General features: G+C 44.4%; 2 protein-coding genes across 13 annotated transcripts in view; one reads left to right on the top strand and one right to left on the bottom strand.

Moving 5' to 3' along the window:
- macf1a (microtubule actin crosslinking factor 1a) overlaps positions 1 to 27,986 on the top strand; it is a 172,815-nt gene continuing 144,829 nt past the window's right edge. For 10 of the 12 annotated variants that reach the window (XM_054745424.2, XM_015974124.3, XM_070547282.1 and 7 more), the window contains exons 1-2: positions 1 to 163; positions 8,809 to 9,043. In XM_054745424.2, coding sequence (XP_054601399.1) covers positions 8,821 to 9,043 — 223 coding nt within the window. In that variant the 5' untranslated portion in view covers positions 1 to 163; positions 8,809 to 8,820. Of the gene's footprint in view, positions 164 to 8,808; positions 9,044 to 21,381; positions 21,574 to 27,986 lie in introns of those variants that run through there. The other 2 variants (XM_054745420.2, XM_054745417.2) reach the window with 1 other exon arrangement.
- Positions 7,438 to 8,145, bottom strand: LOC139064222 (octapeptide-repeat protein T2-like). Its single transcript, XM_070547277.1, has one exon. It carries the CDS (start codon positions 8,143 to 8,145, stop codon positions 7,438 to 7,440), a length of 708 nt encoding a protein of 235 aa, XP_070403378.1.

Raw genomic sequence — 27,986 nt, 5'->3', positions numbered from 1 at the left:
CGAGGCTCGGTTCGGTTCTTTCAGGGGGACCAAACCGGATCCGTGGAGCTGAAAGCCACGTTTCCTTTCATCCATCGATCCGGAGGGACGGGTCAGCGGCGGCAGCGTGGCCAGCCTCCCCGTCGCGCTGCTCGGATTGCGGCTCCGCTGCTGCCCGGTGGAGGTAAGCGGCTCCGGAGCTCCGTCCGCGGGGCTTTTGCCGGTGTTCGGGATCATGACTCACATCCGGCCGGCGCGTGATGGCCATCATTAATCCACAGGCGTTCATTCATCATCAGTTTAGATTAATCAGATGATGCTCAGCGTGCTGATCTCTGGCTGTGGTTTATAAGTCTGAAGCTGCAGGAAACGAGCAGCGGAGGGTTTTTGGGTCGTGAGACTCAGCTGACACACGCGCGCGCGCATGCATGCATTTAGTTAAGTCTCCATTCTGGGACAAAGAGCTGCATGCCGGTCGCGCACCGAGCTCCATGGAGTCCATTCACGCGCAAACATTCCCTCTTCGTGTTATAAAAACAGAGGGAAATGTGCAGAGCTGCAGATTTTAAGTAGGAGCATCTTTATGGGTCCTGCAGCCTGTTAAGATCCAGAGCCTCGTGAATCCCTCAGGTCCACATCTGTACCTGTCCGTCTGGACAAGCCTGTTATTATGCAGCCAGACCAGAGGGGATGATTCAAACCCAAGAATCAGACTGGAGCCCCCTCCTGCAGCTCTGTAGCAGATGGTTCTCTCCCTCCAGCCTTCTGCTGGGCCTTCAGCCTTCTGACAACACAGAAATTCATAATTCAGTCCAGAAACTCAAAGCTTCTTGTATAAAACAGGACAGGGAAGAGCCGTGAGCCAACCAGTAGATGTTTGTCCACTTTTTCCTCTTCAGAAAGACCACGTTCACCAGTTTTAGAGTCGTTCAGAAAGGAATTGTTTCAGTTTTTAAAATGAACTAAAGTTTTATATTTTAGCGCCGGAAGACCAGATTTGACCAAATCTGATGTAACACTACGATGACGTGAAAAGTCTGGATTTTAATGTCGTCTTTGATTTGAATCTTTCCTCTGAATCTCCACGGCCGAGCTCGTCCTTCTGCAGGAGATCAGACCATTCGACTTCAGCGTGTCCAGGTGGATTCCGTCTTCTAGCAACAAACTCTACATTTAGGTGTAATTAAAGATAAATCTGAGGTTTCTGCACTGCAAAAAAAAAAAAGTTGGGATGTCAACGTGAAATTCAGAGAAACGGGAAATTTCTGCAGAAGTTCAAACGATCAGCAGAAGACTCGTGAGGGGACCTGGAGAACTGGTGGTCCGTGGAGGTCATCGGAGGTGAACGTCTGGTTAGGAGCAGAATTTGGATCCTAAAGAGGTCAGGATGGCCAATCAGATCGGAGAAAACACAGACGTCTCTGAATGAGTCCGTTTCAGACGTGCAGCTGAAATCTGATGTTTGTGGTGCTGATAACACGTTCTAAGAACACCCAGAGCTCCATCGTTCCTCTAGATCCAAGTCCAGGTTTGTAGAGTCAACAGGCCCAGGAGGGAAATCCAGACCTCCCTCTCCTGGGTGACACTCCCCAGCTCCTCCTGGGGGATCTCACGACGTTCCCAGACCAAGAGGGATGCAGTGAGTTCTGGACCTCCTCCAGAGGGAGAAATATCTGCTACAGCATCAGGACTCTCACCAGCTGTTGAGGAGGAAGTGCACCTTTTTCACGCTAGTCCCCTTCACTTTGCGCCAACTGGATCTCCAGAAGAAGAAGGGAGAGAATATCTGGTCTTGAGCGTTTCTAAGGCGACTGTCTGAAAACACCTCCAACTTCTCTCTCTTCACTAAATCCTGCTGCTCAACGTTTGAGCGGTAAACAGCGTTTTAGTGTAGCTTGTGTGTCTGCATGTGTGTTAGCAGGTGTATCGAGCGAGTGGTTCATCCATGCAGCAGCTGAACAGGAAGTGAATTACAGGTGGGGCAGGAGAAGTTTGTCTGCAGCATTTTCCCACCGTTGTAATGTGAAATGTACAATCCTGGAAAAATCTCATCCTATCACAGTGAAAGTCCCGTTATTAGTGATTGGATCCTGATCCGTGCATCCAAAAGCCCCTCCCCTCCCATCTGCATATAGCCGATTGGTGCAGCTGAACAGGAAGTGCAGCCAGAGCCAGGATAGCCACAGCTAGCATGCTGAGCTGTTACAGGCTAGCCTGGGCAGAAGCACTGGAGGGGGTCTCCAGTGTAATAAGCCCCCCCCGTCCTCTCTCCTGGGTCTCCCATAGGTCCCAGTAGCTTCTCTGTCTCACTTTAACTCTGTGGGAACAAAGTCCGAGAACTCCTGACTAGGGATGCACCGATCAGGTTTTTTGCTGCCGATCACCGACACCGATCACGTGGATTGGCCAGAAATGTTCTACAACATTATAATGAGTGGTACAAACTACATAATCTGGGAATAAAGGAAATGTAACCTAATCTAAAATGGTCTGTATTAGGGTTGTCACGGTGTGAAAATTTCACCTCACGGTTATTTCGACCAAAATTACCACGGTTTTCGGTATTATGGCGGTATTTTTTTTAACCGTGCTACATTTTCACACAATTAAATAAACCCTGTATGTCAGGAAATATTGTCCTCAGTTTGTGTCTAAATTTAGCCTAAAATGTGTTATTTTGTAATTATGTTGTTTATTTGTTTACATTTTTCCCCTTTAGTCTTTAAAATACCAATATTTGCCCATAACTTCTTATTTTTTGTCTGTTTGATGTCATCATTTTAAAAATATTAGACCAGATGATACTCAGTACTCAAGTAGCCTTCTAATCAGATACTTTTGTACCCTTACTTGAGTAATAAACCCTATATCAGGAAAATGTCGTCTTCGGTTTGTGTCCTTCCAGTGAGCTTTGCAGATGTGGGAAAATGTCATCAGGCAGTAATCGTTGTTAAATTCATAATTATTCTCGGAGAGAGACCAACTCTTATCTGCCCCTGGGAGCCCCGTAATGCATAGCGTCATTTCAACATGGCGGTGTCCGCGACACGGTTTATATGCAGGTAGTGGCGCTGCGGCTGCTTTATATAGCGACTCGTTGCTTTCTCCCTCAACCCAAATCCTCGGATCACGCATTTTAGCTAAAACGCTAACGTTAGCTTGCCTTGCGTTGACTGTAGAGTTGTGGGTGATGGTCACGCAGATGTGTCATGAGATCTGAAGCGTTGCTGCCTTTCACAGACACTTTTTCTGCATGTGCTGCAAACAGGATAGCCGTCTTCTATCAGCTGTCCCTCGGCATTCTTCAAATATCCAAAAGATGCCCGTACTTCCCACTTTGTCTTCTTTGAGGGATAATAAATGTCCTCCTGAGCGCTGCCGTCTCCTCCTTTGGCCATTATTTCAGCTTTAGCTTCAAGAAAGTTTTGGTTGTAAACAACAAAGTGCGCATGTGCCGCCGGCAACTTCAGCAGATGATACGGTGGCTGGTAAGGGTCACCGCGCCTACACCGCAGCCACGCTAATCCACCGAGATAATATATGTTTTTTAAAAAACAAGACGGTTATTATTGTCCAGTTTTTTTTTACCGGGGTTTACCGCTACACCGGTTACCGTGACAACCCTACCTGATCGGTCTGCTTTGATCTATTTTGAAAACTCCGATCAAAACCGATAGGGGCGCTATCGGCCGATTACGATCAAATGCCGATCCATCGGTGCATCCCTACTCCTGACCGGCACCAGATGCCTGGAGCCGTCTCGGCTGTTACGTCATGACGTCGTGAATTATGGCAGAAAAGGTGATAAAAATGAGTCTAAAAGATAACATGTAAGGTTTTATTTGGTTGCATTTGGTGCCTGGAGGCGTGGCATAGGGGGAGGAGCCAGAAAAGGGGGTTGGACCTAGAACAGCTCATTCCAGGATCCTCTACTCCACCTTTAAGTGTGAAGAACGCAGATGAAGCTCAGAAAGCGTAATTACTGGTCGACTCCTGAGAGAGTTTCTCTCTGATTCTCCAAACGAAGGTGGCTCGGAAGTGTTCCCACTCCACCAAACACTTCAGCTTCCGGCTGTCGGGGCTTCACACCACTAAACTTCACCGCTTCGGTGTTTGGACGTTTAGCTGTTAGGAGGAAGGCCGTGGTTCCGGGTCCGAACGTTTCTCCGCTTTAGCCTGAAAGTTGTGGTGTTTTTCAGGTTGAAACGCTGTGATGTCATCAGGGTTTCTGACTCAGAACCAGGGAGTGGATCTTTATTGTGGAGATGTTTGGGTCCAGAATTCCCCCGATGGTCATTAATCCCATCTGTTCTTCAGATGCAGGAAGCTGGATGTTGTGCTGCTCAGCAGATCTGAGTGGGATGTTCGAGCCAGCTCTCACTTTCTCTCAGATTACTCTGATTCTGTCACGGCTCAGTCTGTTTATGTTAGTCTCCTGCTGCACACACACACACACACACACACACACACACACACACACACACACACACACACACACACACACACCCCGCCTGTCACCTAGCCCGAGTGGCCCGGCTGCGTCGCTGCTCTCCGTCACAACGAGAGCTCTGCTGGAACAACCGGGTCTTTTACAGGTCAGGTGTTAGACCGATCCGACCCGATCCGGTTGACAGAACCGGGCTGACGGAACACATCCGGTTCTTCCTGCTGTTCATCAAGCAGACGTAAAGATCAACGCTTTAGTTTCTGCTTTAAATAAAAAACTTTTTTAGGTTTAAAACCCAAAGGGACGACTATGGGGGGGCCAGGCCCCCCTCGCAGCCCCCCTGGCCAGACAGTTTTGTATTTGTCATTTTTTAAATGTGATTTTATGAAAGAAAATGAAGAGAATTTGTAACTGTCATCTCTAACTTATAGTGAAAGTGAAGTATTCTGAGTAAGGCTGATGAAATTTGCTGCGTGGATGCAGGATTCTGAGACTCTGAGCTGAAAAGGCCTCTGTGAGAGCTTCACCAGACAGGAAGTGACCTCACAGCTTCTCCTGGTCGTTTCTTTTCCTCCCAACGTCTCATTTTCCCGTCACGGTGCGGCTTTGAAGCCGTCGCTCTGGCTCTATTTATAAAAACGCTCGCTGCGGTGGCTCTGAGTCACTGTCAGCGGGGAGGCAGCAGGGAATTCTGGGAAGGATTTAACCTCTTCCTCACAGTGTTGCCGGGGCGATGGGAGGGATTCAGGAAGTGGGTTCTGGGCCGGTGGTTTATCCAGGGGCCAGGAGGAGGAGGAGGAGGGTTTTAGTCAGCAGCTGCTGCGTTTATGGGTCGGATCCTGATCGGATCTGGACCCAGACCGGTCTGCAGGTCGTTGAGATGAAACCATGATCCGAGCCTGGCATGAAGGGATTAATTAATCGGGGAGAGTTTGTATCTTATTCCTGGGAAAAGTCTCTGAAGTCCAGATGAACTGGAATAATCGGTTTTAATTCTGTAAAAGAGTTTAGGCCAGAAAACTCAACATTTAGATGAACCGATTTAATTCTGGAGGAGTTTAAGTATCTCGGGGTCGTGTTCACGAGTGAGGGAAAACTGGAGCGTGGGATCGATAGGTGGATTGGTGCTGCGTCTGCAGTGATGCGGGCGTCGTACCGGTCTGTCGTGGTGAAGAGAGAGCTGAGTCAGGAGGCCAAGCTCTCGATTTACCGGTGGATCTACGTTCCTACCCTCACCTATGGTCATGAGCTTTGGGTAGAGACCGAAAGAACGAGATCACGGATACAAGCGGCCGAAATGAGTTTTCTCCGAGGAGTGGCTGGGCTCTCCCTTAGAGATAGGGTGAGAAGCTCGGTCATTTGGGAGGGGCTCGGAGTAGACCCGCTGCTCCTCCACATCCAGAGGAGCCAGTTGAGGTGGCTCGGGCATCTGGTCAGGATGCTTCCTGGATGCCTCCCTGGTGAGGTTTTCCAGGCACGTCCAACCGGGAGGAGACCTAAAGGTAGACCCAGGACACGCTGGAGGGACTGTGTCTCTCACCTGGCCAGGGAACGCCTTGGGATTCCCCCGGAGGAGCTGGCCCAAGCGGCTGGGGAGAGGGAAGTCTGGGCCTCTCGCCTTAGCTGCTGCCCCTCGACCTGACTCCGGATAAGCGGATGAAAATGGATGGATGGATTTAATTCTGTTCCCAGTTTTCCTGGTTCTGGTTTTTAGTTTCTGACGCGTTTTCGGCTCCTCTCTGATTTTAGGAGCTGAATCTGGATGTTTAAACGGAACGATGAGATGATTGCTTTTAGGGAGAAGGATGGAAGCATCACGCTCCTTCGTTCTTCAGAACCGGGTTCAGGAAGTAATCTTCCTCTTGGTGGAGCAGAGCTGCAGCTCCTCCTCATCGACAGGATTCAGCTGAAGTGGTTCAGACATCTGGCTCCTATGGACCCCGGGCCAGAACCAGAACTTACTGGAGGGATTGAACATCACCTGGTTTTTGTGGGACCCCTCTGGAGGAGCTGGACGTTGACCTCCTGACCTTGGATGAACCCTGGAAAATGAGCAGAAGCAACTGGTAAAACTTGATGTGAAGCCGATTTATTTTCCATCAGCAGAAACTTTGCACTCAGAGGAGGAACTTGTTAGTTTTCCTTCCTTCTGATAAAAGCATCACAGCGACCCGCTCATCCTGGAGCTCCAGCAGCAGGAGCCTAATCCATCGTTTACTGCAGCGGAGCGAGCGTCTCGCTGCAGAACCCATCAGGGTGTTGGACTCAGGATTTGGCAGCTTGGTCGGCTGAGGGAGGAGGAATTGATTCTCTGATGCTGCGATGGACGGAGCGGCGTGTCAGGTCTCCAGAGTCCAAACCAAAACACACCCACCACCTTCAGGAGCAAACGTCCCATCTGCCAGCCTGCGAGTCGCGTCAGAGACGGGGAGTTTAGGGAAGGATGGATGAGCACCGGACGGAAGAGGAGAGGAGAGGTCATCTGGACTCGTTTCAAGTTGCTGCTGCTAAAATAAAAACACACCATCTCCTGGTTTTAGGACTTTTGTCTCCCGACACAAAATAAATTCATGTTTGTTCCAGATTTCTGGCCTGTTTTTCTTCCCAACGTTGCTTCAGCTCTTGGAGGTTTGCAGACATTAAAGCGCTCGGAGGTTCTGTTCTGGTCCTGGACCGGATGTGAGCAGAACTCTGGTTCTTCTCCAGCTGCTCTGCTGCTGTGTTGGGATCGTTGTCCCGCTGGAGGATGACCCGGTTTGCTCCCAGCTTCAGGAATGATTGTTGAGATTCTTGCATCATTCATGTCAGAATGATGTCATCAGAATGATGTCATCCCCACTGGAAATAATAAATGACATTTTCTCTTCTTTCTTTTCTGACCTTCTTTCCCCTCTCTTCCTCCCATCCTTCTCTTCCTCTCCTCCCTCTCTTCCACCCATCCCTCTCCTCCACCCATCCCTCTCCTCCTTCTCTTCCTCTCTTCCCTCTCTTCTTCACATCCCTCTCTTCCTCTATTCCCTCTCTTCCTCTCTTCCTCTCTTCCCTCTCTTCTTCACATCCCTCTCTTCCTCTATTCCCTCTCTTCCTCTCTTCCTCTCTTCCCTCTCTTCTTCACATCCCTCTCTTCCTCTATTCCCTCTCTTCCTCTCTTCCCTCTCTTCCTCTCCTCCCTCTCTTCCTCCCATCCTTCTCTTCCTCTCCTCCCTCTCTTCCTCCCATCCTTCTCTTCCTCTCCTCCCTCTCTTCCACCCATCCCTCTCCTCCACCCATCCCTCTCCTCCTTCTCTTCCTCTCCTCCCTCTCTTCCACCCATCCCTCTCCTCCCTCTCTTCCTCTCTTCCCTCCCTTCCTCTCCTCCCTCTCTTCCTCCCATCCTTCTCTTCCTCCCATCCTTCTCTTCCTCTCCTCCCTCTCTTCCACCCATCCTTCTCTTCTTCACATCCTTCTCTTCCTCTCCTCCCTCTCTTCCACCCATCCTTCTCTTCTTCACATCCCTCTCTTCCTCTCCTCCCTCTCTTCCTCTCCTCCCTCTCTTCCACCCATTCCTCTCTTCCTCCCATCCCTCTCCTCCCTCTCTTCCTCCCATCCTTCTCTTCTTCACATCCCTCTCTTCCTCTCTTCCCTCTCTTCCTCTCCTCCCTCTCTTCCACCCATTCTCTTCCTCTCCTCCCTCTCTTCCCCTCGTCAATCTCCTCCACCCATCCCTCTCTTCCTGACATCCCTCCCTCCCCTCTCTTCCTCTCCTCCCTCTCTTCCTCCCATCCTTCTCTTCCTCTCCTCCCTCTCTTCCTCTCTTCCCTCTCTTCCACCCATCCTTCTCTTCCTCTCCTCCCTCTCTTCCCCTCGTCAATCTCCTCCACCCATCCCTCTCTTCCTTACATCCCTCTCTCCCCTCTCTTCTTCTTGTCCCTCTCTTCCTCCCATCCTTCTCTTCCTCTCCTCCCTCTCTTCCTCTCATCCTTCTCTTCCTCTCCTCCCTCTATTCCTCTCCTCCCTCTCTTCCTCTCATCCTTCTCTTCCTCTCCTCCCTCTCTCCCACCCATTCCACTCTTCCTCCCATCCTTATCTTCTTCACATCCCTCTCTTCCTCTCCTCCCTCTCTTCCTCCCATCCTTCTCTTCTTCACATCCCTCTCTTCCTCTCCTCCCTCTCTTCCTCTCCTCCACCCATCCCTCTTTTCCTTACATCCCTCTCCTCCCTCTCTTCCTCTCCTCCTTCTCCTCCACCCATCCCTCTCTTCCTTACATCCCTCTTTTCCTCTCTTCCTCTCCTCCCTCTCTTCCACCCATCCTTCTCTTCTTCACATCCCTCTCTTCCCTCTCTTCCTCTCCTCCTTCTCCTCCTCCCATCCCTCTTTTCCTTACATCCCTCTCTTCTTGCAGATTTAAAGTGAGATGGAGTCATCGGATGATGACACGCTGAGCGAGCGCTCCTGCGTCAGCGAGCCGTCCTTTCGCAGCGAGCGTTCAGGCGGGTCGTTGTCTCCGTGCACGTCGGGACACGTGGGACCACCGGGGGACACTTTGCCGTGGAACTTGTCCAAACATGAGAGGAGGAAGAGGAAGAGCCAGGACTCTGTGTTGGACCCGGCCGAGAGGGCGGTGGTTCGTGTTGCAGGTAGGAGCTACATCTCATGTTGCTGCCGCTGGGCCTTTGAGCAAGGTACTGGCTCTGTTGCCTGCTGAATGGAGCGGATCAGACTCATGAAGGCTTTGGATGTATTAAATGATCTGGTTTATGAACGATTTTTAGATTTATTAGAGCTCATCGGTATTTTTATTCATTGGTAAAATAAATGAAAGCGGTTTTAAAAAAATAAAGGTTTTCATTTTTTAGGACAAGCGTTGTTCTCGGTAGCTCATTCCACTCATGGGGATTATTATGGTCTGTGGCTCCTGTTTGTTTGTTTTGCAGTCATTTCTGTGACTAGTCCAGAAACCAAACACTGATATGGATGAGGACCCCAGGACAGAGCCCTGAGGGATCCCAGAGACGCCTTTTTACATGAATGTTTGTTCTTCATACGTTAGGTTGTAGGAGGAGTTTTCGGCGGCATCAGCAGACAGATTTTATTGTGATTGACGGTTTGAAAGCTACACAGAAAATAAAGCTGAAGAGACAGAAGTACACCACGGCCAGAGCAACTAACTAGTTTTTTTTTTTGCACTAATTTTAAAAGTCACATTTCTCCAGGCCTCCGTTTGAAACTAGTCTGCTGACATTTTCTGAGTTATCTGCAGAATTTCCTTCAAGCTTGTTCTAAATGTCACTAAAATGATCATTTAATCTTAATTCGTTAGAACCATTATATTTAAATATTCATGTGAATTATTTCTAATTTATAATGATTTATTTCTTTACAATGTTGAACTTCATCCTCTTTATTCTCTTCTGGTTCTTAATTATTAAATCAAAGATTAGTCATGTTACAGGATTGTCCTCCTACGGCAGCCCAGGAGGCTCAGTTAGCAAATGCTTTAATTTTCACTGATTCTTTCCACGGTGGAAAGGTTCAGGCTAAAGTTAAAACTGCTGTTTTCAACTACTTCCTCTTTAAAAACTGGAAGGAGAAACAAACGTAGATTTTCCTAAATATCACGAGTCCGTTTAAAATCCGCTTTATCGTGTTTCCACGCACGGCCTTCCATACCGACTGTCCTCTAACAGCACCAGGGTCAGAGTTCAAACAGCAGCTCTTCGTGTTTATTTGTTTAATTATATAAAATGTGTGTTTTGTAAAGTTTCATTCTAAAAGATTTTTCTTATAATTATCAGTTGGACTTCTCGTTTATCCATCCGTCGCCGACCGGTGTCCCTGCACGGTCGCAGAGCGTTTATCTAACCCCGTAAACTGAAACACATCCGGCTGAAATTCAGATTTAAAGATTCGGTTTCGTGTCGCTGGAAGATTTCAGGCTAAAATTGGATCTTTTAGCAGAAATTAGAAACAATATAAAAGCTTGTGTTGGGTTTGAGGCTCTGAGCAGCTTTTGCCTTTGACTTCATAAATGTTATAATTATTTCATATCTTTTATCACAGCTACGCTGCTTCAAACACAAAATGAACGTTTTCTAAAGGCTGGTTATAAAACGTGTAAAAGTGAAACCGCCAGCCGAGCGATGAGTGAGCTCAGATGGAGGCAGCATGTAGGTCAGGACGGGTCGGATCTGGGTTGTGTTTGAATCACGTGAAGATTCGTATCCAGACTAGGCAGCCTCTGAGCTCCAGATCATGTATGACACAATAGTAATAATAATAATAATAATAATAATAATAATAATAACAATAATAATAATAATAATAATAATAATAATATATCGGTCGCTCGTGGTTCAAGAGAGGTTTTTAATAGATTATCTGATGTTTGATATTTTTACACAAGTGTCTGAAATGGTTAATGTCGTGTTTTTGTGTAGCGCCTTCTACACCCCCCCCCCCCCCACACACACACACACACACACACACAGGCACACACACACACACACACACTGATGATGATGAGCTACGATGTAGCCACAGCTGCCCTGGGGCGCACTGACACAGGCGCCACGGGTCCCTACGCCCAACAGCAGGCATGGCAGGTTAAGTGTCTTGCCGAAGGACACAGCAGCAGCATTCTCTGGTTGAGCTGGAATTGAACCCACAACCTTCCAATTATTGGACACCCCGCTCTGCCTCCTGAGCTGCTGTCCCTAAAATCAGTTAAAGGTGTGGGATACATCTGCATCTCTAGTAGGAATGTAAGTCATATTCGAGGGAAACAAAGCACTGGTGCACCATTTTCAGGAACTAGAAACGTCTCAGTGGCCTAGTGGTCGAGTGTCCGCCCTGGGACTGGGAGATCGCGGTTCAAATCCCGGTCGGGTCGTACCAAACACCTTAATAAACGGACCCAGCACCTCCCTGCTTGACACTCAGCTTTAAGGGTTTGGATTGAGGGTTAAACCACCGCTGCAGCTCACCGCTCCCCACGGGGACGGGTCACATGTGGAGATGAATTCATGGGACTTTAACTTTTAGAAGTGAGCCACATCACAGGATTAGAACACTTATTTCCTGATATTTGGACATCTCTCCTCTGATTGGCTAGCATCAACACGACTCTACCATGACTCTGGTCGCTCTGAAACGTTGGTGTTTTATCTCAGTCACTCAGATCGGCCCTTCCCAATCAGAAATAATGATTTAAAAACGTTTTTCAGTGTTCCACACCTATAAACATCATTTAAAAATGTTTTTATTTATTTATTTTAATAAAAAAATGTTTTTTTTATCAAATTTGATTTTAGACACAGTGCAACCTGAAATTCTTAAAATCTAAATATTTGATCTAACTTTTTAGATTTAATTGAAAATGATATAATATGTTTGTAGATATTTAGATTTAACTATTTAAATTAGAAGGTAAAAATAAATATTTCGACTTGATTCTAAATGTCTAGGGTTTTTCAGAAGCAGCGGGAGATAGGTGTAGGAGACTATTTTCATGTTCAGCCTGCATGAAACACTCAGAGCGATCCGTTCGGATCAGAAATAATCGTTAAAAATGGGTTTTCGGTAAAAATCTTTCCTCTTCCTGTAAAAAGTTAAAAACGAGCCTTTTCCCATAAATCTGCTTTTCTCTGATGCATATTTTAATCTGATGTCCTTTGAATAAATGAAATAAGTAGATTTATTAGAAACGAGCCTTGTAATGAACTCACTCAGACTCACGGTCTTGGTGTGAAACATGATTTTATGGTCAAAAAGATAAAAATAGAACAAAAGTACAAAAATAGGCATTAATAATAGAATTATCTCTGGTTACCCTGCATGAAACCAGAATTAAGCTGTTTTGTTTTTACTGGAGACTGAAAAACTCTGGCGTTTCATGAAAACATTTAGACAAGTTTAAATCCTTTTAATTCTCCATAATCAGGAGTTTTAGTTTCATCTGGAAACATCGTGACTCAGGCGTTTGTTCAGGCGTGCTGAGGGATTTTAATAGTTATTATTATTATTCTGACAGCAGCACGGATGTGAAGACAGAATAATTTAATCTACTTTTAGCAGCAGGCTGCTGTTTAAAATGTCCAGAATGAGGAAAAAAGGAGTTTTGACCGATGTGTAACACATGAAGAGGAACTGGGATTCTGAAATACAGTCGAGTGGCAGGAACACAGATGCAGCTGTAATAATAATAATAATAATTATTATTATTATAATTATAATTATAATAATAATAATAATACTATTTTGCATCAGGACCCCGAGCGTCGGCTCCTGCGTGGAACCGAGGCGTCCGATCTCCCGCCTGATGATTTCACTTCCACGTGTTTTTCTACGCGGGCAGCTGAAAGGAAAGCCGTGGCCCAAGGCCCAGGTCCCGTTACCATGGCAAGCTGCCCTCCTCTGTTTCCATGGTTACAAAAGGCCATGAGAAACAATGGCGCGGGGGGCTGACAGAATATAAAAGAGGTAGAGGCGGGAGGGGGGGTGGACAAACGGTGAAGTGAATTTTAATTTGCAGGAAAGAAAAGAGGAGAGAGTTTGTTCTCCGAAAGGAGGAGTGAATGATGGAGCCGGAGCAGAAAGTAATGAAGAGAGGAGAGAAGGGAACAAAGGTGTTCAAACAGAGGGAGGGAAAGAAAGAATGACTTAAAAAACGAGTGTGACAGAGAGAGAGGTCATAAAAGGGGAGGAAAAATGATCCGAGGAACAAAAGAAAGAAGAAAAGTGCAAGAAAACGAGAACAAACTCCTGCTGAGAAGGAGGGAGGGAGGGAGGGAGGGAGGAAGGGAGGAAGGAAGGAAGGAAGGAAGGAAGGAAGGAAAAGGGAAGAATTAGGACTGAATACAGAGAAAGAAAAGTCACGAGAAGCAGAGAAAACTAAAAGAGAGGGAGGAAAGAGAAGTAAAGAGACAAAAAACTACCTCCAGAATTGTTGGGTATTTTTATTTATTTAATCCAGGCGTACCTCAAAGAAGGTCCAAAACACACAAGGGGGGTTAGAGATAATATTGTTATTAATACCATTTACCAATAAACACAAATAATCAATAATCAGATTTTGCTAAACCGGAGAGAAGAAAATAACACACCCACATCAGGGAGGTCGGTTTGGTCTCTCGACGAGCGGGGGCCCATCAAAAGGTCTTATTCACAGATGACATATGACATAGCACACACACTCCTTCACAGACAGTAGATTTTCCCAGGTTCAGAGAAACACTCCATCTGGACTTCAGTAGGGAGCTTGTTGTGATAACAGAACTGCAGACTTACAAGGTCGACGTTCCCCTGCAGCAGGGCCCGGTTTAATCACCCCAGATGGTTCCCAGACAAAATCATATTCACCACGTTAAATGTGATTAAGGCTAATGAACTCTGTTTGAAAAAACAATCTTTTTATCCATCAAGAATCACATTCCTACAATTCCCACGATGCAATGCGGCTCTGAAGGATTTCATGAGAGAGAAAAAACAGAAAAGGAAATGTTGTTTATTCTTTGTGAAGAACACAGTAAAAATAAATATTTATTTCTGCGTCTTTATTGACGACGTTCATAAAGAAATAAAACTTCATATTCAGACTTTTTCTCCCGAGGTTTTTTGTAGGATTTAAATGAAGTCATCAATACAAACAATCTTCAGCTGATTCAGCTGCAGGATAAATAACTAGAATTTCCTCGTCTGACTGTTTTCATTGTTTACTTTGTGAAGGTCCTTGAGACGATTCTTGCTGGGATTTGATGCTATTTAATGAACCAAACTGATCAGACTGCAGACGCAGGCAGCTCCTCCGTTTGCTGCAGTTGTTCCTTTTTTAATGTCTGACTTTGACTTTATTTATAAAACTCTAAACTGTGAAGCAAAACACTTATTTATAGTAACCCACTAATCCAAATCACATCCCGTCTCCCGAGAGTCACTCAGAGGGTCGCTGGTCAGTAATTCCTGTAGAAATGTGTGTGATAATCAGATCAAGCTGTTAGTCGTGGAATGTTTTCTGACCCTGGGAACGGGTCAGCTGCAGCAGCTCTGAGGGAAATCAGGAAGTTTGTGATGTTCCAGCCGGAGTCAAACGTGCAGCTGATGTTTCATCGTGCTGATGAGTCGAGGACTGGGCGTCCTTTTGGCTCAGAGAGAGAATTCACTGAGCAGCCAGATGCACGCGTCTAACACACAACCAGAGTCAGACCTGATCTTCATCACTAGGGATTTCTGTCCTCACTTGTCTTCTGACTCATTCACATCAACATCGGTCCAACGCACATAAGAACCTGGAGCCTGAGTCAGTGATGGATTTCAAACTCCTCCATGTTTTCATCCAGCCATGCATTTGATGCTGCATTGATTCAGGTGGCCTTCATCGTCATCATCATCATCATCGTCGTCATCATCACCATAATAATCATCATCATCATCGTCATCATCATCACCATCATCATCATCATCACCATAATAATCATCATCATCATCGTCATCATCATCACCATCATCATCATCATCACCATAATAATCATCATCGTCATCATCACCATCATCATCATCACCATCATCATCATCATCATCACCATAATCATCATCATCATCATCGTCATCATCATCACCATCATCATCATCATCATCACCATAATAATCATCATCGTCATCATCATCACCATCATCATCATCATCATCACCATAATCATCATCATCATCATCGTCATCATCATCACCATCATCATCATCATCATCACCATAATAATCATCATCGTCATCATCATCACCATCATCATCATCATCTTCACCATCATCGTCATCATCACATAATCATCATCATCATCGTCATCATCACCATAATCATCATCACCATAATCATCGTCACCATAATCATCGTCATCATCATCACCGTCATCATCATCATCATCACCATAATCATCATCATCGTCATCATCATCACCATCATCATCATCATCATCACCATAATCATCATCATCGTCATCATCATCACCATCATCATCATCATCATCACCATAATAATCATCATCGTCATCATCATCACCATCATCATCATCATCATCATCATCACCATAATAATCATCATCGTCATCATCATCACCATAATAATCATCATCGTCATCATCATCACCATAATCATCATCATCGTCATCATCATCACCATCATCATCATCATCATCACCATAATAATCATCATCGTCATCATCACCATAATCATCATCATCATCATCGTCATCATCATCACCATCATCATCATCATCATCACCATAATAATCATCATCATCATCATCGTCATCATCATCACCATCATCATCATCATCATCACCATAATAATCATCATCGTCATCATCACCATAATCATCATCATCATCATCGTCATCATCATCACCATCATCATCATCATCATCACCATAATAATCATCATCATCATCATCACCATAATCATCATCATCATCATCGTCATCATCATCACCATCATCATCATCATCTTCACCATCATCGTCATCATCACATAATCATCATCATCATCGTCATCATCATCACCATCATCATCATCATCATCATCATCATCATCACCATAATAATCATCATCGTCATCATCATCACCATAATCATCATCATCGTCATCATCATCACCATCATCATCATCATCATCATCATCACCATAATAATCATCATCATCATCATCACCATAATCATCATCATCATCATCGTCATCATCATCACCATCATCATCATCATCATCATCACCATAATAATCATCATCGTCATCATCATCACCATCATCATCATCATCTTCACCATCATCGTCATCATCACATAATCATCATCATCATCGTCATCATCACCATAATCATCATCACCATCATCATCATCATCATCATCACCATAATCATCATCATCATCATCATCACCATAATAATCATCATCATCATCATCACCATAATCATCATCATCATCATCGTCATCATCATCATCACCATCATCATCATCATCATCATCATCATCACCATAATAATCATCATCATCATCATCACCATAATCATCATCATCATCATCGTCATCATCATCACCATCATCATCATCATCATCATCACCATAATAATCATCATCGTCATCATCATCACCATCATCATCATCATCTTCACCATCATCGTCATCATCACCATAATCATCATCACCATCATCATCATCATCATCATCACCATAATCATCATCATCACCATCATGACCATCATCATCATCATTTGCATCATCACCACTACCATCATCATCATCATCATCATCATCACCATTATCATCATCATCATCATCATAATCACCACTACCATTATCATCATCATCATCATCATCATAATCACCACTACCATTATCATCATCATCATCACCATCATCACAGTCACCACTACATCATCATCATTATCATCACCATCATCACAGTCACCACTACCATCATCATCATCATCATCATCATCACCACCATCATCACCACTACCATCATCATCACCACCATCATCACCATCATCATCATCATCATCACCATAATAATCATCATCATCATCATCGTCATCATCATCACCATCATCATCATCATCATCATCACCATAATAATCATCATCGTCATCATCACCATAATCATCATCATCATCATCGTCATCATCATCACCATCATCATCATCATCATCACCATAATAATCATCATCATCATCATCACCATCATCATCATCATCATCATCGTCATCATCATCACCATCATCATCATCATCTTCACCATCATCGTCATCATCACATAATCATCATCATCATCGTCATCATCATCACCATCATCATCATCATCATCATCATCACCATAATAATCATCATCGTCATCATCATCACCATAATCATCATCATCGTCATCATCATCATCATCATCATCACCATAATAATCATCATCATCATCATCACCATAATCATCATCATCATCATCGTCATCATCATCACCATCATCATCATCATCATCATCACCATAATAATCATCATCGTCATCATCATCACCATCATCATCATCATCTTCACCATCATCGTCATCATCACATAATCATCATCATCATCGTCATCATCACCATAATCATCATCACCATCATCATCATCATCATCATCACCATAATCATCATCATCATCATCATCACCATAATAATCATCATCATCATCATCACCATAATCATCATCATCATCATCGTCATCATCATCACCATCATCATCATCATCATCATCATCATCACCATAATAATCATCATCATCATCATCACCATAATCATCATCATCATCATCGTCATCATCATCACCATCATCATCATCATCATCATCACCATAATAATCATCATCGTCATCATCATCACCATCATCATCATCATCTTCACCATCATCGTCATCATCACCATAATCATCATCACCATCATCATCATCATCATCATCACCATAATCATCATCATCACCATCATGACCATCATCATCATCATTTGCATCATCACCACTACCATCATCATCATCATCATCATCATCACCATTATCATCATCATCATCATCATAATCACCACTACCATTATCATCATCATCATCATCATCATAATCACCACTACCATTATCATCATCATCATCACCATCATCACAGTCACCACTACATCATCATCATTATCATCACCATCATCACAGTCACCACTACCATCATCATCATCATCATCATCATCACCACCATCATCACCACTACCATCATCATCACCACCATCATCACCACTACCATCATCATCATCACCATCATCACCACTACCATCATCATAATCACCACCATCATCACCACTACCATCATCATAATCACCACCATCATCACCACTACCATCATCATCATCACCATCATCACAGTCACCACTACCATGGTAAATGGCCTGTATTTGATGTAGCGCCTTCTAGAGCCCTGGAACCCCTCAAGGCGCTTTACAACACAATCAGTCATTCACACACACACACACACACACTGGTGGGGATGAGCTTCGATGTAGCCACAGCTGCCCTGGGGGGCACTGACAGAGGCTGAGACGGGCTGAGCACAGGCGCCACCGGTCTCTCCGACCACCACCAGCAGGCAAGGAGGGTTAAGTGTCTTGCCCAAGGACACAACGACAGCGACAAACTGAGCTGTGTTCGAACCTGCAACCTTCCGATTACGGGGCGAGCACTTAACTCCTGTGCCACCATCGCCCACCACCATCATCATCATCATCATCACCATCATCATCTGCACCTCAATATTTTTCTTTGATTTCTGACAAACAGAAATTGAAGTTCCCCTCAACATAATCTTTTGGAGATTATATCATCCACAAACCATTTAACTACATGTATCGACCACTAGGAAGGTTGAGATTATCACCTGATGGACAAAACAAACAAAAAAATGTATAAAATCATGATCTGGTTGGTAAATGTGTCTCAGCAGTGTAACAGAAGAAAGATTAGAAATGCGACTATTTCTTTTTACAATGTTGATACGATTAGACTTCAAACTTCAGAAGAATATTAAATGAAGCAAATATTTACTGTTAGTATGAAGAAAATCAGGATTTTTTTGTGGTTTGCATTTAGGTTTATTTTAATTCAAAATCTTTCCACCAGTTTTTACATCGGTCACACATTATGAGTTTGTGTCGTTGTACCTGAGCAGCTTGTTGGTTGTTGTTGGTTCACGTTTAAACATTTACAATAAACCAAAAGTGATAGGGAAAAAATACAGCAACCTCAAAAATACGACTAAGCGATGAAGTCCTAAGAAATAAATATAGGAAATATTGAATTTCAATTCAATTCAAAAATACTTTATTAATCCCAGAGGGAAATTGATTGCTGTAGTAGTCCAGAATAATAATAATGATCAAGTCATCAAAGAGTTGTTGTATATTACAATGGCTGTTGGCAGGAAGGATCTCCAGTAGCGGTCAGTGTTACAGCCAAACTGAAGAAGCCTCTGACTGAAGACACTCTTCCGTTGTCGGACAGTCTTGTGAAGAGAATGCTCAGGGTTGTCCATCATTTTCTTGATTCTCTGGAGAATCCCTCTCTGCATTATCTCCTCCAGCGGTTCCGAAACTGCCGAAACTCTGGCTGAGTCCTTGAAAGGGCTTCGAGTTCCTCCATCTTGTTGGCCAGTGATCTCACATTGCCCACTTTGATCGATGGAAGAGATGGTTTGAATTTCCTCTTTCTCTGTCTCCATTTTGCTCCCGCTCTGCATCCACGTGTCTTGCGTTTTAGCTCATTTGGGATTTGTGGCTTCAATTGAGGTATTAGTTCAGCCTTTCTAATGTTAATCAGCTGCTCCCGATTGTAAACAGCTTGTTGCCACGGTTACACGTCATAACAAATGCTCAAGAAGTGAAAAAAGCTAAAAAATATCAGTAAAAATCCTCCAAGCTTCACAGCACCAGAAACAGGAAAGTAAAGTGTCCAAAAAATACAGTTTTTCTTGCAAAACTAGAAGAAAAAATGCCCAAGAAAAGGCAAAACGTACATATAGTCAACAGAGCTACTCCAACATGCAGCCACCCAGAGCAGCGCAGTGCAGATAAAAAAAAAAAAAAAACAGTAGTTGACTCAAAAACAATATGATGGACAAGACATGGGCCTATAGTTGCTTATTATCTACCTATTTTTCAATGTGCAAAGAGGTCAGACTGAGTAGTTTGGATTGAAGGTAACATTTATTTAAATGCTTGTTTTCTATTTATTTATTCATTTTTTTAATTCATTTTTTAATGTCAAGTTTAATTAATCGATTTTTTCTGGCCTATTTTCTGTCAAATTGAATGGATTTAATCAATTTTGTGATGCTAATTGTGGCTAAGATTAGCTGAGGCTGCCATCTTGCCAACAATCAAGGCTAATCATTGTAGATTTTCTTAATTTCATTAGAATCTATCAAATGGTTTATGGGACAGTGACCACGTTTTAAAGCAAAGACTTCATAAAATGGCTAATCTTTTAATGATAGATTTTATCTTCTTCCGGGTCAAGTTCTGTCTAATCGACTTGTTGAAATTGTGGCCATTCTTATGCTAGTACTATCCAAGCTGTGGCGGCCATCTTGAACTGGTTTACCCCTGCAGTTCAATATCTGTTGGTGTAACTTTCTGGGAGTTTTATTGTAATTTGGCCTGTTTTATGAGACATTTTTCTTAAGAACATAAAATGATCAGAAAGGGTTTGAGCGTTTGTCCGTGTGCCGAGCCGCCTCCTCCGCCTGGTGGCGGTACAGCTCCATTTTCCGGCGGCAGCTACATAAGCTAACCGCTAGGCTGCTCCTCTCCACCGGCTTTGGGAAATTCCTGCGGCTGAGCTTCCTGGAGTGGCCGGTACAGAGGGATGGCAGTCGGCACCAGCGGGAAGAACCGAGAAACTCGAGCAGGAGAGGGCGGGAGGGAGCGGGACGAGGAGTAGACACGTTCACACAGGAGCCGGAACCCGTAAAGACTCGGACAGAAGCGGCCATTGTTACGGCTGGGAAGCGCACAGGGACGGGGTTCGGGCGGCTGGATCCTCGGGACGCCGACACGCAGCCCGGGATAAAAAAAAAACACCGGATACGAATTGAGGTGGAGCTCCGCCGGTTTTTGGACAGAAACGAACCCAGTGGCCCGGCATTGTAGACGTTCATCAGCGTGCGGAGGATATTCTCAGTGAGCAGGCATAAAGCAGCAGCCGGCGGCTGGGAGCTGAGTTCACGGAGGGACGCTGAGCGATGCGGCTGCGGACCCACACGCTCGTTAACGGCTAACATGGATAGATAACGACTATTTAACGGGCTTCTGCTGGTTACATTTAGGGCTTTAGTTGATCTTTTTATTTACTCGATGATCCCTGAGGATTATCTAACCCCGCTTTTGAGGAGAGCTGCGGCGCGAATGCATCAGTAGATCCGCACCGGCTGCTGCTGCCTGGGACTCCGGAGAGGGGCCGGACCATACCGGACCAGGGCCGCTGCGGTATTCTGCGGGCCGGCCCGCCTCTGTACTTTTGAATCCAGCCCGCAGCACCACCATGGCCGGGTTCATACCGGGTCTGCTGCCGACAAACCACTCCCAGGAGAAGGAGTTCGCCCGGGCGTATGAAGATGTTCTGGAGCGATATAAAGGTAAAGATGGAGGGGAGCAGGCTCTCCTCCGGGAGGATGTAAACACACACATCACCTGCTGATGGGATGAGATAGCTCCCTGTGCTGGAATGTTGTTAGGACGGGAGAAGGACAGGTTTGGGTGTAGAAGTGGATCTGTTTGTGCTGACAGCCAGACTCCGTTTCATAATCTGGATTGTGTCATTGTTTATATTTAGGATAAACAAAGCCTGGCATCCGGCTCTGCCACATTATTGCCTCCCATCAGCTCTGGGAAACTTTTATCACCAGTAACGAGGTCTTGTGTGTTTTTATTCCCCCTCAAAGTGACTTCTGTTAGCTGTGAATGTTAACCTGGTCTCTGATGAGCTCAGATCCTTTCTTGGACTTTTGTTTCTGTGAGATGGAGACCTGCTAATCCCAGTGACAGCAGCTCTTTAAAAATGAATGCCTCCACTGGCTGTGTGTGTGTGTGTGTGTGTGTGTGTGTGTGTGTCCTTGGGTCACATCTGTGATGTTGGCTCTAATGAAAAGGAGGTGGTTTTGAATTATTGATTATTCAGATGAAACTCTACTCCTCAGGGTTTAGTTGGACTCTGCACATGTTGGGAAACGGATAAAGTGGAGCAGGAGGAGTTTTCATTTCCTCTCAAACTCGATACTGTTCATTTTAGTTAGTTTTTTATTGAATCTGGGCTTTAAATTTATTTTTGGAGTCGCTTCTCCACTGAGGGAAACTCAACCGGTTGTGTTTCAGTTAACTCCGTTTTAAATATCTTCCTCTGCAGCGTTTCTGTATTAAACTGTTTTAAAGAGCAAGTCACCCCCTACCAGAGTATTACTCCACTCCCACTTCCTGTTTGAAAAATGCAACAAATGCTGTTGCCTAGCAGACCGAGAAGGCGGAGCCGCTAACAAATACACACACACACACACAGGCTCACAACGACATTGTGACGTCATATGGTACCAGCTAACGTTCTAGGTTACCTCTTAGCCAATAGCGATGGCAGATTTAAATTGAAATGCAGTGCAGAGTTTTTACCTGACAACGGCACAACACTGACAGTTTTAGGCAGAACATTTAATTTTTAACTAAAATGCACTAAAGTGTAAAACTAATGACGACACGTGTCTGCAGCACGATTAGACACACATTAATGTAGTTTATCAGAAAAAAAAGTTGCTTTGGGGGTGACTTGCTCTTTAAGCTTCACTTGGAGACAGACACCTTCAGAAAGATTGGATCAGAACATTATTGTAATCATACTCAGGGCTCATGTGATCATTGCCCGTGGCTGTTATGATGCTAGGATAACGCTAAGTGGTTGTTAAGCTGTCCCAGGAGGAAACATTAATACCATTAAACCTTATTTGCTCTGGACTTTCAGGATGCATCCGTCTCCATTAGCGTGCTCGTCGTCGACCAGTTAGCCTCGGTCTTGGCTCTGATTGGCTCTGGTTTGATAACAAACCAAGGCTTCACAGGTGATTAAGCAGCACATTGATTTAGCCTTAAATGAGCCCCGTGGGTCTTTTCAACATCAAGTATTGATACATGAAAGCTGTCATAACATCTCCATGCTTCGTATTTATTAGATGTTCTGTGTTCATGACGATCCAGCAGATAAAGTTTTGAAACTCATTTCCCTCCGGGATTCAGTTTGTTTCTTGTTTGTTGTTTATTTTAGTAACACTACCAAATGATCTTTGTTGTAGTTTAGAAGCTTTTCAGACTCGAGCTATAGTGGTGGTTCAGATCTTTAGCGGGTTTCTGTGGGAACGTCTAACCCCTGAAGCTTATGAATGGCTTCAGTTTAGAGAAACGAAGATTAGCTATAGTCAAGGTGAGGCCTGTAACCCTTCCTAGCCCTGCGTGCTACAGTAGCTAGCACTGAAGCTAATTTTCACTGAAAATAAGTAAAAAAAGTTTTTTTGCTAATGTTTTTCAAAGATGGTTTAAAATCACTTCAACTGCTGCCAAGTTTTTGACAAACACTTTCTGAATTAGCTCAGCTCTGATTAGCCGTTAGCTCATCTGTCCTCTCAGGGCTAATCTGTTTCTCAGCCATGTGAGGAGCTTTCTCCAACAGGTAAAAAGTTACCTGTTCATATCTTTTTTACAGGAACAGGCCTGAACCAACGACCCTTGTTGTAGCTCACTTCTGAAGAACGTTGTAGTTTGGATGCTTTTAATGTCTGATTCAACAGAAAAATGCTGTAATCGGTGCTTTAGCCGCGTCCGTCGGCAGGTAGAACAGCTGTTCACGCTAACGCATCGACACGCTCTCTGGACCGTGGAGAACCTAACCGGTTCTGAAGGTGGTGACTTGGGTGGGAGCTCCTTTTATTTGTGTGTTTGGACTGAAAGGCGTCGTTTTCCTCCTCGTGTTCTTCCTGTGAGTTTTATTTAGAGCCTAGTGCGGGTTATACTCGGATGACACGAAGTCATCGACAGCTGCACTTCTGCATTTAGTTTTTTCTGTTGGAAACTTTGAGTTCTTAAAGGAGACATGTGGCTTCAACTTGTTTTTTATTCCAGATTCAGCAGAATATGGGATGAGTTATTTATCACAAAACTTTGTTTTTATTTAAATGTTTTTAGAGGCATTTTGACCCCCCCCCCCACCCACACCCACACACACACACACACACAAAATGTTCTCATTTAATTTATTTTTCCAAATTTCTTCTTTTATGATCTAAAAATATTTAACAGAAAAAAAGTCACATTTTTAGAGGAATAATCTCATTGGTCACTGGTTTTAGGCTCCATATATTTAACATGTTAAATTAATCTTATTCATTATTGATGCTTTTTAATTAATTGATCTCTGTTTTGTTTTAGTGTGCTTTAGTAATAACATTTAACCTAATTTTTATATGAATGATCAGTTCAGTCATAATTCAGTGCTGCTGAAACGACCTGCGTCCCAGGATGGATTCAGTCATGGTGTTTATTTGGACACCGATGATAACGGATCGGATTCCTCAACAGAAATGCTGTTAAACCCAAAGTTAGACTTTTGAACTGTTTACTGGTTCAGTAACGTCATTATCAGGATGCTTGCTGGTTGGTTCTGTTGTGTGGTTCTGTTCAGGTGGACTATTTTGGGCCCGGGTCGTGGTTTATTGAAGGAATGATGCCTACAGGCGGATTTCCTTCTACTGATACGTTTGTTTGTGTTGGAAGGAAAAGGAGCCAGTAGGACTTGTGCTGCGTCACACCCGTGTTTTCCTTTGTTACGTCTGAAGAGAGCATTTAAAATCAGAAATGGATGTGTCATGACTTTTTAGGGTCTGAGCTGAAAACCTTCATGATAAATACGTGTTTCTATGCTGCAGCAAAAACTACAGATTAAAACCTCTAAACTCACTTTGTTTCCTGCTTAAAGTTGGTTTCTGAAATAATTTTATCTACGTATTCAGGAATCGTTTTTTCTTTTAGGAAGTTTAGTTTATCTGATCTAGGATCAGTGAAGAGGAGATGAAAGTGTGAATTACAAGAACTAAAGTCTTTCTAATAAACCTCGTCAGGAAGCAAAGAAGAAAAACTCGTATTTATAGTTTTACGTGAAGCTGTAGCGTTGTTTTTCTCTGATCTCTTCCACCTGAGGGTGACGTTGGAAGCTCCTGGTGGTGTCATTCTGCCTTGACCCCGGTGTTCTGTCCTCTTCTGTTTACGGTTTAGATGTGCTTTTATTTCCTGTCAGCTGGAGCCGAGGAACAGCAGAGCGTCCTGCTGCAGTTTTATCCTGAAACTGGAGGTGGACACTCCATCCTGTGTGTGTGTGTGTGTGTGTGTGTGTGTGTGTGTGTGTGTGTGTGTGTGTGTGTGTGTGTGTGTGTGTGTGTGTCTGTGTGTGTGTGTTGCTACTGCAGCTCAGACGGGGTCATGTTTGGAAAAACACGGAGAGCTGCATCAGAAACGGATCTGATTCTCTGGATCCAGGATCTTCATGTTGGAGGAGTTACACACAAACATTTACAGCAGCTAAAACACAGATTTCATACAAAAAAGTTCTGGGCCCAAAATAAACCCGGAAACCTGAGAATAAACGGAACAATAGGAACCTCTAACTCCTAGATCTGCTGCTTTTCCGGATCTACACGCACCATGTGATGGGAATAATGACATACTTTCCAGGCCCTTTCTTACATTTCCGCAGTGACTCTTGTCAGGATTTTCTGTTTTTACTCTGAGGAAAAACAGGAAGTGAGGGAAGGTTAGCTGATGAAAACCAGGAAGTGTCTGTCCCAGCTCTTCCCATTTCTCCGGATCTGCCCGGTGTTCTGATTCTCCGTGTGGGATTGTTTTCTCTGTCTGCTTTGAGCCCATCGACTGTAATGTCGGGCGTTTCCTGCCTTTGTTCCTCGGTGAGGGGGGGTTAACATCTGGACTAACGTGACCCTGACAGAGGTACAGCCAGGCCCTGAAACGCCTGAAGGAGGAGCGCGGAGACTTGCTGCTCATGCCGGTTATCGGCGGTTAGGAAAGGGGAAGAGCTGGAAACCCAGACTTGGGATCTTGGGCTGCTCCTGGTTGATCATTACGGCTCGTTTCTTCCATGTGGCCTAGTTTTCTATCGGCTCCTCTTGGTGAAGACCTCCGCCTGACAGAACACTTCCTCCTCAGTCATCAAACACGACCTCCTCCTGCCTCGGATCAGTCGGATGTGATCTCTTGGATCCTTTCTCGTGTTGCTGCGTCTCACATCCTCAGAGGGAATTTGCTTTGGCTTTTATTAAATAACCTGCTCTTTACACGTTCCATCATCACAGCACGCTTTCCTTTCTCGGTTCCTCCTCTTCCTCCCGTCTCCCTCACCTAATGAGTATTTCTGTCCGTCTACACCCTTCCCCCTCCCCCTCCATCTTCCTGAGCTCGGTTACTTCCCGTTTCGTCACATTCTCCAGCACTCTGCTGACTGTGTCTGCAGGAAAAGCAAGCGCTGTCAGAGCTGCAGCAGGCAGACTAAACGCTGGCCGAACTGCTGATTTAGAAATGGATAGGTGTGGGGGTGGTGGGACCTTCAGGGAAATCAGGGAAATCAGAAACACTCCCACTTCTGCCGGCTTTGCCTGGGGGCCAGTCTTCCTGCTGGGAGAAGGAGCGTTGTTAGTTCATCCATGATGGAGGGCGGAGAAGAACCAGGGTCTGTAGAAGACGTGTTTAGCAGAGTTTATCTTGCATCCGGTCAAACGCTGAACGTCTAGATGATCGGATCATATTAGAGACGAGTCCGGATCTTTAGGAGGAAAATAGGAATAAGTTTATTCTGGATCAGGAGACCCGGTAAAACCCAATAATTCTGCTGCTGCTGCGGTTCCTGATGGAATAACCGAGTTCCTGCTGTCACAATAAGATTCCTCTGGCTTGGATCGAGCCTCGGCGTTCTCCACATTCATCCTCACCAGCCGTAAATCTGCCTCCTCACCGCACCTCCTTTTCTCCCCCGTCTCCCCCTTTTCCTCCCCGGGGTTCTTACATAACCAGCTGCACACAGTTTCAGTCAAATGATCAATGAGTGTCATTGTGTGTGTGTGTGTGTGTGTGTGTGTGTGTTTCTTTGTGTAGTTACTGTGTGTGTGTGTGTGTGTGTTTCTTTGTGTAGTTACTGTGTGTGTGTGTGTGTGTGTGTGTGTGTTTCTTTGTGAAGTTACTGTGTGTGTGTGTGTGTGTGTGTGTGTGTTTCTTTGTGAAGTTACTGTGTGTGTGTGTGTGTGTGTGTGTGTGTGTGTGTGTTTCTTTGTGAAGTTACTGTGTGTGTGTGTGTGTGTGTGTGTGTATATATCCCTTCATGACGACGGGTCTAATATCTGAGGGGAGGGTTTTGGCTTTAAGGAGACGCTGCTGGGTGTAAAAATGCTTCATTGCCTCCTGGATCAGGAAAATCCTCCACGAGGAAACAGGAAATGGAAAACCCAGCTGCTCGGACCATAACCAGCTGTTTAGTCTAACACGCTCCCCCTCCTCTGACTAGAGCCAAAGTATTTTTCATGTTTTCTCATGTAAATGTTTTAGATAAAGTGATTGTTTTTTTTTTTTTACTGTTTTGGGAAAACAGACGGTTGCAAAACAACAAGGGATAGAAAAATAGACACATTAGGAAATATTTAATTTATAATAACATAGAATATTTAAATAAAGAATATATTACAAAGCACTAAATAAAAAAATCTTGATTTTTTTGTGTATATTTAAGTGGATTAAAAAAACTACATGACATTTTCTCTTTATCTAAATATTTAGTAATGTTAAAGAGCAAGTCACCCCCTACCAGAGTATTACTCCGCTCCCTGTTTGAAAAATGCAACAAATGCTGTTGCCTAGCAGACCGAGAGGGCGGAGCCGCTAATAAATACACACACACACACATGCTCACAACGACATTGTGACATCATATGGTACCAGCTAACGTTCTAGGGTACCT

Source organism: Nothobranchius furzeri, chromosome 19, assembly GCF_043380555.1.
Source record: "Nothobranchius furzeri strain GRZ-AD chromosome 19, NfurGRZ-RIMD1, whole genome shotgun sequence".
NCBI lineage: Eukaryota > Metazoa > Chordata > Actinopteri > Cyprinodontiformes > Nothobranchiidae > Nothobranchius > Nothobranchius furzeri.
This window is presented reverse-complemented; position numbering and strand designations above follow the sequence as displayed.

What these genes read in the sequence shown, in the direction of transcription:
- LOC139064222 (XM_070547277.1), bottom strand. Translation starts at nt 8,145, where the DNA reads ATGTCAGGAAGAGAGGGATGGGTGGAGGAGATTGACGAGGGGAAGAGA.